This window comes from Sapajus apella, unplaced genomic scaffold (genome assembly GCF_009761245.1).
Source record: "Sapajus apella isolate SASKATOON/1434 unplaced genomic scaffold, GSC_monkey_1.0 scaffold14, whole genome shotgun sequence".
In the NCBI taxonomy this organism is placed as follows: domain Eukaryota; kingdom Metazoa; phylum Chordata; class Mammalia; order Primates; family Cebidae; genus Sapajus; species Sapajus apella.
In genome coordinates this window covers 5,360,849-5,373,022 of record NW_022436954.1, presented here as the reverse complement: position 1 = coordinate 5,373,022, position 12,174 = coordinate 5,360,849, and the positions used below count along the sequence as shown (strand labels likewise).

Sequence of the window (12,174 nt, the reverse complement as noted above, 5' to 3'; positions counted from 1 at the left end):
TCACATTTCATTAGCCAGGGCTGGACTTGTAGCCAGACCTGCCTTGGAAGAGGCAAGGAAGGGTACATGAACAGCAGCGTCCACACAGGTGGACAAAGTGACCCATGTGACTTTGGTTCCCTCTTTTTAGGAAGAATTTTTGGTTGTACTTTGGATAATTACAGGCGTGCCGCTATAGATCTTCAGGAAGCTGAGATGATGAGCAGCAGTGTGTGATGCTGAGGACACAGAGGGGTGGGGTCTAGGAGCTCTCAGGAGGGCTCACTCAGCACCATCCTGCCTCTTGGTGCCTCCCTAGGAGCGCTGAGAAGATGCAAAACCAAAAGCTTTTACTCCAACATTGCTTAGCCAAGCCACGAACATACATGCCCTCCGATTCAGCAATTCTGCCCCTAGCATATATCCCAGAGAAAGTGTTACATAGGTCCACAGGGGACATCTAAGAATGGCCATTGCAGCACAGTTCTGGTTGGCGGGGGAGCTGAAGGTCATCTGGTGTCCAACACTGGAGGAGTGGATGGATAAAATGGGATGGATGCACAGGTGGGCAGAGAGATGGGTTAAAGGATGGCCAGTCCTTGCATGGACCAGTTACCTTACTGTTAGGCTAAGGATGAGCATCTTCAGGCAAAAAGATTCCCTTGCCACTGGGGTTCTGTGGAAGAGAAAAATTGAGTCCACTAATGAGATGTCTTTTGAAGGAGGTGGACGGAGGAAACAGGGCCAGGGCCATTTGCCCTGTGGGCCCAGCCTTGGAGATGTTCAGTCCTTCTGCAGCAGCACCAGGCTTCTAGCTTTGTGGGTGTCAGGAGGCAGAGGTGGCAGTCCCACCCCACTTGCCAGGGCCCAAGCCCAGTTTCCTGGGTGCTGAGAAGGGGTGGATGGCAGGCAGGACAGTATGTTTTGATTTCAGCTCCAGTGGGAGCCTCCTGGAGGTAGCTTCTCCAGACTTCCCCTGGACTTTTAAGTACCCTGATTCCCTCAAATCTCTTTCTGCCAAAAACAGCTGGAGAAATTTCTGTTTCCTGAAACGGACCCCTTCCTGATTTGGAAATCACTTGCTGAGGTGACAAAGCAAGTTACTGTCACATATCAAGTTTGAGACAGGCCCCCTGACTTGACCTATAACACTCCCACTGTCCCAGGCCTGGTTCCCATTTTTTTTTTTTTTTTTTTTTGAGACAGAATCTCACTGTCACCAAGGCTGGAGTACAATAGTGCAATCTCATCTCGCTGCAACTTCCACCTCCTGAGTTCAAGCAATTCTCCTGCCTCAGCCTCCCAAGTAGCTGGGATGACAGGCACATGCCACCACACCCGGCTAATTTTTGTATTTTTAGTAGAGACAGGGTTTTGCCATGTTGGCCAGGCTGATCTTGAACTCCTGGCCTCAGGTGATCCAGCCGCCTCGGCCTCTCAAAGTGCTGGGATTATAGGTGTAAGCCACCACACCCAGCCCAGGCCCGTCTTTCTTCTGGCCTGCCCCAATCAGGGGGATCAGGAGGGGTAAAGCTGACCCATGGGGAACCTGTGGCTGGGAGCCCAAGAGGCAGGGGCAGCAAAAGAGGGCAGAGAGGGTTGGGACCTCTGTGGCCCTGGCTGAGGTCTGCTCTGATGACGTGATAATGGAAACCTGCTACCAGATGACAAAAAACAATTACCAACCAGCTGGGTGACCTTAGGAAAATCACTCAACTGCTCTGACCTACAGATTTCCTCATCTGCGGGGCCCTGCAGAGCTGTTGCAAGGATGAAATGAGGCAACACATGTGCCTGGCAGCAGAGCTGGCCCCCACACAGCTGAATCCTGTGTTTGGATGTTTGGGGGAAAAAAAACAAAAACTAGAGGAACTAGTTCTTCTTACCTGGGAAGATTCCTAAGCACAAATTAGGTTTCTTAGGGGCTGAGATTAGAAGAAGTTTAGTCTTAACTCCGATCATGTGGCTCCCTCTCTCAGCCCTCGAACCTTATTAGCAGGCCCTTCCTAGAGCGGGCTCCAACTGGCAGAGCTTGGGAAGCTCTCTCCCTGGAGAAACTACCTGGCCGCCACAGCCTTTCTGTTTCTGGCTTAGGCCCACTGTCCTGCCCGGCCTGAACTCTCTGGGGTAGGGTCCCTGCAAACCTTGGTGGTTGAGAAGTGCTGGCTTGGCGGGGTGTGGTGGCTCTCACACCAGTAATCCCAACACTTTGGTGAGGCTGAGGCAAGAGAGTCACCTAAGCCCAGGTGTCAGAGACCAGCCTGGGAAACAGGGAGATCCCGTCTGTGCAAAAAAAAATACAGTGATGGCTCACACCTGTAGACCCAGCTTCTCAGGAGGCAGAGATGGGAGGATCACCTGAGCATGGGAGGCAGAGGCTGCAATGAGCCCTGATTGCACCCTGCACTCCAGAGCACCAGAGTGAGAGCCTGTCATTAGCGCCCCCCACCAAAAAAAAAAAGAAAAGAAGAAATAAAAGTACTGTCCCACACACTCTAGCTCCAGCCCCTTCCTAAATCACTGAGCGGCCTTGAGCAAGGCCAGGCCCTCTCTGGGAAGCAGAAAGATTTTTCCCCTGCCTCCTGGGCAGGGACCCTGGAGAGCACTAGTGTGTCTGGCTGAGACACAACTATGTAACTCTGCAGTCCCGAGTTCTGTCTGGGGGCTTTCCTGGGGCCTATGACCCTGCTACAGTCTGAATGCTCATCCCCTCCCACACTCATGTTGAAACGTAATTGCCACTGTAACAGTATAAGACTTAGGACCCTTAAGAGGTGATCAGGCCAAGAGGGCTCTGCCCTCCTGCATGGGCCCAGGCTGTTATCTTGGTAGTGGGTCCTCTATCATGGGATGCAGAAGGGTCCTCGCTGGGCTCTGGGCCCTCAACCGCAGACTTCCCAGCCCCAGAGCTGTGGGCCAATACATTTCTGTTTATTATAACTTACCCAGTCTCAGGTATCTTACTAAAGCAGCAAAAACAGACTAAGACCCTCACCCCCATGAGCCTGCTCCCAACCAGGGCCCAGAAGAAAACAAGCCAGCGAGGGCACTGGGGAATGCAGGGTTTTGGGAAAAAGAGCCACAGGAGTGTGCCCTGGCCCCCACAAGGGCCACAGTCCTGCCCCACCTGGCCTCCTGGGGCTCAGACGGCAGCCGCCAGCCCGCGGAGGTAGTCCCCCACCAGGGGCAGCACGGCCCAGTCATCAGTCCGCAGGGCCACAGGCACTCCGTCTGCCAGGGCTGCCTCCAGCCGCAGCAGCAGCTTTGAGTCTGGGGGAAGGTGAATCGCTACATAGTAGCTGGTAGGGGGCTGGGCCACCACCACGAAAGGCTCCAGGTGGCGAGACACCAAGCCCTCCAGGCCCTGTGGCCCAAGTGGACACCAGACACGACTCTCAGCACCCTCTGGCAGGCAGGAATCCCAGAGCTCCTCAAAGAAGCCCAGACCGGCCCCCTCTGGCGGCTGGGGGAAAGGCAGAAAGAGGTCGGCAAAGTTCACAAACAGGGGTGGCAAGTGGACATGGCACGTGAGACCGGTGGATGTAGTGTAAAGGGCGTGGACATCCAGCCGTGTTGGGGCTGGGCGTCGGGGCTGCAGGGGCAGGAGCAGAGGGCGGGCAGGGCGGCCAGGACACAGGTAGGGCACACGGACAGCCCCTAGGGGTGCATATAGCTGTCCTTCCACGCGGAAGCGCAGCTCCAGAGAGTAGATGGGCTCCAGCGCCTCTGGCAGGAGCTGCAGCACTGGCAGTGGGCCCTTGACCTCATGGGACCCCACGCTCAGCCGTATCAGGGCCGGGGCCTCCTGCACCATCAGTGCTGCCACAAAACCCTGGTTCTCAGCCACCAGTGAAGAGGCCAGTGCAGGTGCAGCAAGGGAGGGGCCCAGGGCCACCCCCAACTTGGGTCCTGCCAGGTGTGCCAGGAGGATGTAGTAGAGTCGGGCGTGGTCACGCCCATCAGGGTCCTCCAGCTGCCTGGCCAGTACCTGCAGCAAGTCAACCAGGCCACCTCCCACCCCTGCCCGCAGCAGTGCCCGGCAGACCTGCAGCAGGCCCTGCTGTAGGTCCCAGCTCGTGCAGTGGGCAGCCGCAGCCCGTAGAAAGTTGAGGGTAGCACTCTGGGCATCTCCATCTGCCACCCTTGCCAACATTTGCAGGTGCCAGCAAAGAGCTTCATCCCTGCCTGGCCTGGACACCACCTCCTGCCGCAACACCACCTTCAGGGGCTCCCTCAGCTCAGGGTCCACGTGATCCAAGAGGTCCACAAAGTGGGGAGCCAGCATGGGCCGGGCTCGGTACAGCTGGGCCAGTCCGTGGATCAAGGGGGTCAGCACCGTAGGTTGCCCAGCCAGGCAGTGGGCAACCAGGTATGAGCCCTGGAAGCAGAGAGTGGCCAAGGCCCGGGGGCCTCCTTCCAGGGCTGCCCTCTGCCACAAGCCAGCCAGTAGCTCTTCCAGGTAGTGCCCTGGGCTTGGAAGCTGGCCTTTCTCCTCCTCTTCTTCGTCTTCGGCACAGAGCAGGCACAACAAATGCAGGCGGGCCAGGAGGGCCATCGGCTCATGTAGCAGACTGGGCAGGAGACCACGGCATAGCTGGGGCCCTAGCAGCAGTGGGGCGGCCTCCTCACCTTCGGGGCCCAGTGGACAGTTCTCAGGGAAGCTCAGGAGGCAGTGCAGGTAAAAGAGATGGGTGGACAGAGGCAGAGCAGGGTGCTGGGCGGCCAAGGTGAGCCGGCGGAGCAGCAGCGTTTCATCCTGGGCTGTGAACAGGGCCTCGCCGAAGGCCGCCTTGAGCGCCAGCACTGCATGCAGCAGTGTCAGCTGTGCTGTGCCTAGCAGCCGTACCAGCTGTGGCTTGAAGAGTGCTGGTGGCTGTCCCTGAAGACCCCGCAGGGCCCAGCCCAGCAGCCACAGGAGCTGGGCCTGGGCCACAGGAGTGAGTAGATAGGAGGTGTCTAGAAGCTGGGCCACCGCAGCCCGCAGCTCCCGCGCCTCCTCAGGGCTGTGCTCTCGTGCTGTAAGGCTACGCTCCCCCTCTCCCTCCTCAGCTACCGGCCAGCTGGGTGCCTGGGGCTGAAGGCGTCCATCGCCCTCCTCCACTAGTGTCCAATCCCAGGGACCACCCCCAGTTGGGGAAACTCTAGCCGTGAGCAGTGCCCCCAGACCAGCCCCAGCCCGGGACTGGAGCACCAGGGTGTTTCGCAAGGCAAGGGACAGCAGCAGGCTGAGCGGCTGGACAGGGCCCTCCTGCCCCAGCAGGCCCCGCAGCAGCCCCAGGGAGCCCCCAAGCAGCCCAGGCTTGCAGCTCTCTAGCTCTCGCAGACACTCGCAGGCGGTGGCCTGCAAGGGACGCTGTTCCGAGGCGGGGACAAAACCTCGCCCCAGATCGCTGCCCGCGGCCAGGCCGAGAAGTAGGGGCAGAAGCCGGCAGGAGGCGCCCGAGGTGGGGCCTAGTGCGCCGCCCACCGCCAGGGCTGTGGTGGCCGCCAGCAGCAGGGGCCGGCGGAGAGCTGAGGGCCGCGGGGGTAGGAGGACCAGGGTGTCCAACAGGGAGGTGGCAGCCACCTCGGCCGCAGAGGCGTCGGGCCACAGCTGGGCTGGGTACTCCAAACTCAGGGCCAGCAGGGAAACCTGGATGGGGGATTAGGAGGGAATCACGAAGATGAGGTTCTGGACAAGGCGGGCTGGAGTGACCCTGCGGGCCGGGGCAGAGGACACGTGGGGGCCTACCTTGGTCTGTTCGCTCAGCTTCTCACTCCTCAGGTCGCCCAGCAGGTCGCGACCCAAATCCTCCGCCTCGGGACCTGCCATGAAGGCGGACGGGCTGGCCCGGAAGGCCCCCAGGCGCTGGGCCCAGACGTCCCGGCTTAAGGGCCCCATGGTGAGGCGCGCAGGTCCCTGCGCTGGGGAGAGGGAGCCTCAGGCCGTGGCCGCCAGGAGCGCGGGGCCCGCCGCCAACCCCAAGGGGCTACGGTCACCCCTGGCCGCCGCGCAGATGCCGGCGGGACCCGCGCCCTGCTCCCACGATGAAACCAGGGCTCTCCGGGAAGACGCCGGGGCTTGGCGCCTGGGCCCCCGCGGGACAGGAGCGGGGAGGAGGCGGGGGCGGGTGCGTGCCGAGAGCTCGTTAGGCCGCCGCCCTCTCGCCCGCGGCTCGCACCGAAACCACAGCGCCGCCCGGGCCCCCGGCGCCCGCGGTAACGGGCCGCGCTCGCCGCCTGACTCAGCCGCCGCGGGCGCTCAGGCCGGCCGGCTCCTTCCGGGCTGGCTGCGCGGGGCGGGGCGCGGGGGCGGCCGGGGCTGGGCGGGGCGGGGCGTAACGGGGCCGCCGCCTCCCGCAGGTGCCTACTCGCCGGTTTCGCGGGGGCTAACTGTCCCGCCGCGCAGGCCCCCTTCCCAGAAACCGCCGCAGGCCCGGGCAGGAAAGGCGGAGGGGAGTGAGTCGGGGCGGCGGGGCGGGGTGAGCCTGGGCCCCCGATCCCAGATCCCGCCGCGCGGGGCTGCGAGCCCGCGGCCCTCGGCGGACAGCGGCCCGGCCCCACCAGCGCCCGCCAAGCCGCGCAGGGCGGCAGCCAGCGCGCCCCCCGCAGGCGCCGGGGCGCACCGCACCCTGTGCCTGACGCGCGGCCCCGGGGGGCGTGGGTGCGGGTCCTAGGGCTCCCGGAGTGGCCGCTGGGGGTTAGCAAGGTGCGGTCGCAGGGCGCCCGCAGGAAGGGCGCCCCAGTTGAACCGGTCGGGCGGGCGCCGCAGGGCTTGGCTTCGCTTCCCTGACGCCTGCCCAGGCCCCCCCACCCGCTCGGCTTGGGGGCGAGGAGCCGGCGCCGCGGTCGCGGCCCTCCGGGAGCTGCTGACCTTTGTTTGCTCGAGGCCGCGCTGGCGGCCCGCAGGGGTCGTGACGGCGAGGGCGGGGCAGGGCCCTAAGTCGAAAACAACGGGATCCATACTCGGGAAGTGCGGGCTGTCAGGGCCTGGCCGGTCACGGGGCTCGAGGCACGCCTAGTGATGGGGAAAACAAGGCCCGGGAAAACAAGGCCCGCGAGGAGGGCGGCCTTGCCAACCGAGACTTGGGGGCAAGCAGGGCCGGAACCCAGCACTCCTGACTTCAGTGGGCTGGATTCTGGCTGTTTAGGGGTGTTCGGGGGGTCTGGGCCGCGGTCTCTCCCAGGCCAGAGGCCCAGGTTGCAGGTGTCCCACAGACCACCGATTTCCAGGGCACAGAACGCCGGCGCCCAAACCCCACCACCCACCTCTGGCTCTAATTAGCCGCTTTGAAGATGAAACAGGCCTGAGCCCCCATGCAAGGCACTGCCAACTGGTCTCTCCCTACCCCATCCTGCTCTAGATGGGAGGTGGTGGAGAATTGAGGGGTGGAGAGTGCCAAAAAGGAGGCTGTCTGGGTGCCCTTGGGGATAGGGAGATAGGGACCCACCCAGAGGGACAGGTCCAGCCAGAAGGCCCCGTTCTGGCTCCTCTGGGCCCTGGCTCCACAGTTGACTCACAGGCGGCAGTCCCAAACCACTTCCCTCTAGGTGCCTCAGTTTCCCCATCTATAAAATGGGAGTAATAACTCCCACCCAAGAGGCTGTGGGGTGAGGCAGCCTGGCTAATTAAACCCAAGATGAAAGAGGGCAGGATGAGAGCAGCCCTGGGGAGGGGAGGGGCCTGCAGCAGGAGCCAGTCTGGTTTCCCTGTCTGAGCCCAGAGGGTGCTGGTAACTGCACATCCCTGACCCTCCCCACTCTCACGGAGTGGTTATTAAACCCCTCGCAGAGTTGAGGAGACAGGCTTCCAAGGGTCAGGAGGACTGGCACTGGCTCTGGCCCCTGGCTTAGCCTCTGACAGCGTGGCCTCTGCCACCTCCTGCCTGAGTCTTGGCTCCTTGGGGCTGAGGGAGGAAACCCACACCTATGGTCTCCAATGCTGCAATGGACAAATCCACATAGACTCACTGAGTCTCACAGCAACCCCAAGTACCAAGGGTAGGTACCAGTCACAGATGAGAAAAGGGAAGCCCATGGAGGCGCAGTCACTCAGTCACAGAGCCCCTCAGAGTGGAGCCTGGACTTCCACAAACAGCCCCTTGCTTCATCTGACCTGGTCCTTCCCCCACACCAGGTACCCCCGGCCTTCTTGGGTGTCCAGGTCCCTGGGTGGGCCTTGTTCTCGCCTGTCTGCTTCCCTATGGGTGGGTGGTGCTGGTTCTGTCCCTGGCAAAGCCAGGCATGGCACTGAGCTCAGCCCATCATCAGACTCACCCAGGACAGCAATATCCCAGCCAAGGGCCCAGGTGTGGGCCACTGCCAGATGCTGAGCTGGGAATTCCCCGCTCCATGCCTTCCCTCATTTCTTCTCCTCCTGCTGAGTTTCAGTCCTCCTCATGCAGCCCAGTTGTGGGCAGTCACTAGACACGAAGCTTGGAAAAAGGAAAGTCAATTTCCCAAGGGGTCCTGAGCCTCTGTTTTCTCATCTGTAAAATGGAGCTACAACAAACACACCCTCACAGCACTGGGTGATAAGGATACAGGAAGGCTTAGGGAAGAACGAGTCAATAGGCAAACCCATGGAGATAGAGCAGACAGTGAGTGCTGGGCCGGGGGGAGGGGAGACAGAGTGACAGCTAATGAGTAGAGGGTTTTCTTTTTTTTTTTTTTGAGTCGGAGTTTCGCTCTTGTTACCCAGGCTGGAGTGCAATGGCGTGATCTCGGCTCACCGCAACCTCCGCCTCCTGGGTTCAGGCAATTCTCCTGCCTCAGCCTCCTGAGTAGCTGGGATTACAGGCACGCACCACCATGCCCAGCTAATTTTCTGTATTTTTAGTAGAGACGGGGTATCACCATGTTGACCAGGATGGTCTCGATCTCTTGACCTCGTGATCCACCCCCCTCGGCCTCCCAAAGTGCTAGGATTACAGGCGTGAGCCACCGCGCCCGGCTGAGTAGAGGGTTTTTTTTGGTGTGATGAAAATGTTCTGGGATTTAGTGGTGATGGTTGTACAGCTCTGTGAGGTTAGTAAAAACCACTGAATTGTATACTTTATGAAAGGGTGAATTTGATGGTATATGAATTATATCTAAATAAAGCTATTTAAAATGGCGTTTAAAAAGGGGACCCACCCCAGACCAGCAGAGGCACAAAAAGCAAAAATAAAATATAAAGGCCGGGCACTGTGGCTCACACCTGTTAATCGCATCACTTTGGCAGGCAGAGATGGGCATATAACAAGGTCAGGAGTTCGAGACCAGCCTGGAGAATATGGTGAAACTCCATCTCTACTAAAAAATACAAAATTAGCCAGGCGTGATGGCACAAGCCTGTAGTTCCAGCTACTCGGGAGGCTGAGGCAGGAGAATTGCTTGAACCCAGGAGGCGGAGGTTGCAGTGAGCAGAGATCCCACCACTGCACTCCAGCCTTGGCACCAGAGTGAGACTCCATCTCAAAAATTAAAACAAAAACAAAAATAAAACAATAAGGGGTCCCTCAAGTTCAGAACTTGCACTGGTGGGGAGGAGAATCAATAATAAGCAAGGACAAAACCAAAACGCCATGGAGTGAAAGTTGTGGCAAAGGAAACAGAATAGGGTAGTGGGACAGGGGTGGTGGGGACAAAGATTTAGCTGGGGTGAACAGAGAGCCCCTCACAAGAGGGGACAGTTGGTTGAAACCTGAATGAAGAGAGGTAGCCAGTAATCCAGTAGGGAAAAGTGTTCCAGGCAGAAGGCGCAGCAGGAGGAGGGGCCAGAGCTGGGAACAGGCCAGGACCTGTTCAGGGGACGCAGGAGCCAGCAGTGTGGCTGGCACACGGGACCCAGCTGGGAGCTGGGAGGTCAGCGGTGGCCACAGCATGCCAGGCCTCAGGCTCTCATTCCAGCTGCAGTGAAGTCATTGGAGGATGTGAGCTGAGGGGAGGCCTGGCCTGGGTTTTAACAGCACCTTGGGTGTCGTGGCCGACCTGCCTCTCCAACCTTGGCTCCCCTACTCTCTCTTCCCCTCACTGCCCAGCCAAGTTGCATTTGGGTTCGTGGCACACACCCTAGGCTCACTCCTGCTCTGGGGCCTTGGCATCAGCAGTTCCTTCTGCTGGTCATGCACTTCCCCGATCTTCACAGCTGGCTCCTCCCTCTCATCAGGCCTCAACACCCCCACCCACCACTATCACGCTCTCCCTATCATGCTCTCCCATCAAATGCTCTGCGTGCATCTTATGCTTATGCTTACATGCTTTCCTACTTCTTTGTCTGCCTTGCTTTGTAGAATCTCAGTGCCTGGCACACAGCAGGTGCTCAGGAATTGTTGACTGAATTAAGGGATGAATGAATGACATCTAGCTGGCACTGTGCTAGGTGCTGTGGTGATCAGAGCAGAAGGCGCCAGCCTTCATGGGGTTCACAGTCAGCTCCGCCTTTCCCCACCATCACATGCATCGTCTGTCTCCAGAGCTGCTCGTGAAGGCAGCCACACCACATACCACAGCCTGTGGGTCAAACCTAACCCACGAAGGTGTTTTGTTTGACTCATTCCATGTTTTCAGACTTTTTGGTTAGCTGGGTGTGGTGTCAAACATGTGTAGTCCCAGCTACTGGGGAGGCTGAGGCAGGAGGATGACTTGAGCTGGTTAATTCCAGATTGCACCACTGTGCGGCAGCTCACTCGAGCTAGTGAGACCTCAACTCTTAAAATTATTTTTTAAAAAATTGAGCTAACATTTAAAAAATTAGATTTCATTTACAAATCTGGACTTCTAGCTTCTCTTGGAAAATGGAAAGCTGTGGCCACGTGGGGTTTCTGTACCTGAGTGACAGGATTGTGACTACCTTTTAGATAGGCACATTCTCCCCAGTTCTTCCCACTCTGTTCACTTCCCTGACAGCCAGGGTCTGTTGTCTTTTATCACCGAATTTGTGGTATTGACTTCCCATATCTATGTCTCTACCAAAAGTTGGACTGTGAAAGGTGAATGGGTCACAGGAGTCAAGAAAATAGGATATTCATTCATTCAACAAACATTTATTGATCACCCACTTTGTGCCAGGCACAGATGGAGATGCCAGGCTATAGCAGTGAACGGCATGGACAACACTGCCTCTCACCTGGGGCCCCATTCCACACCCTGTAACTCACTGTGCAGGGAGAGTTTCCCTGGCCAGCTTCACTGTACTTATCCAGTGTCCTGGCTTTCTGGACACTGGAGTTGCTACCCTGATGTCAAAGACTGCCCCTTGGGTCTAGGGACATCTGTGAAGATTTCCAATAGTATCCACTGAGCATCCACTGTGTCCCGGCCCATTGGGGCTTGGCACAACAAAACTTCTCAGTATTTGTTGAATGAATGAACTAAATGCACCTCTCTCCTAGACAGACTGTGTTTAAGGTTGTTTCTCCTGGATTCACCTCAAAAGATAGGCACATACCAGGTGTTCGCTTAATGTCAGTTGAACTAGAAGGTCTGGCTGGGATCAGAGTGAAGGTCACAGCTCTTGGAAAGGCAGGGAAAGAAGCAAACACGAACGCCCCATCCCTATCCTTAAGTAGGTCAGCTAGTGAAGGAAGCCCAGCCACTGCCAAAGTGTCAGGATGACAGTGTGGGCTTAAAGGAGGCCTCCGAGGAGCGAGGACATCCCTCCTCGTGGGCCTGGGGCCTGAACCATGATGAGTGGCTGGGGGCGGAGGTCGCAGGCTGAACCTCAGCCCAGGGCAGGCCATGCGGAGGAAGCTCTCCGTAGTGGCCGCAGCAAGGGAAAGGCTGAGGTCTGAGGTCTGAGGTCCCCGGCCCTCCGCGCTCCACCAGCCTGGCTGCACCTGAAATCCACCTATTTGGGACAAGGAGGAGAGTTTTTGAGGGTGCATAAGCCCCAGTGGCCAAGATGAGGGGATCTGTCGGGCTTTGACGCCCTCCGCGAAGCCTGCCCCGGCAGAAGGCGGGCTGTCCGCCGGGTACTCGGCCGCGCGGCCCGCGCCTCCCCACACACCGGCCGGCGCGCTCTTGCGGCGCTGCGTGCCTTCTCGCACGAAGCCGGTGCCCAGCAAACACCTACCAGGCTGAGCCACGAGTTGCTCAGCCGGGCCTTTGGGATCCCGCGCCGCCTGGGCCCAGGCTCGGTTCAACAAGTGCGAACCGGGCCGCCAGTTCCCGCCTGGCGGCTTCGCGCCTCCGCAGGAGCCTCGGGCGCGCCGGGTTGGGCAGGCCCCAGTTGGA

The 12,174-nt window shown here is 59.1% G+C and overlaps 1 protein-coding gene across 1 annotated transcript; it reads right to left on the bottom strand.

Moving 5' to 3' along the window:
* Positions 1-2,889: 2,889 nt before the first annotated feature.
* AP5B1 (adaptor related protein complex 5 subunit beta 1) lies at positions 2,890-5,940 on the bottom strand. The gene is made up of 2 exons (XM_032282819.1): positions 5,711-5,940; positions 2,890-5,611 (listed from the first exon to the last, which is right to left on the bottom strand). The coding sequence occupies exons 1-2, from the start codon at positions 5,858-5,860 to the stop codon at positions 3,122-3,124; spliced, it is 2,640 nt and encodes an 879-aa protein (XP_032138710.1). The 5' UTR covers positions 5,861-5,940; the 3' UTR covers positions 2,890-3,121.
* Positions 5,941-12,174: the final 6,234 nt, after the last annotated feature.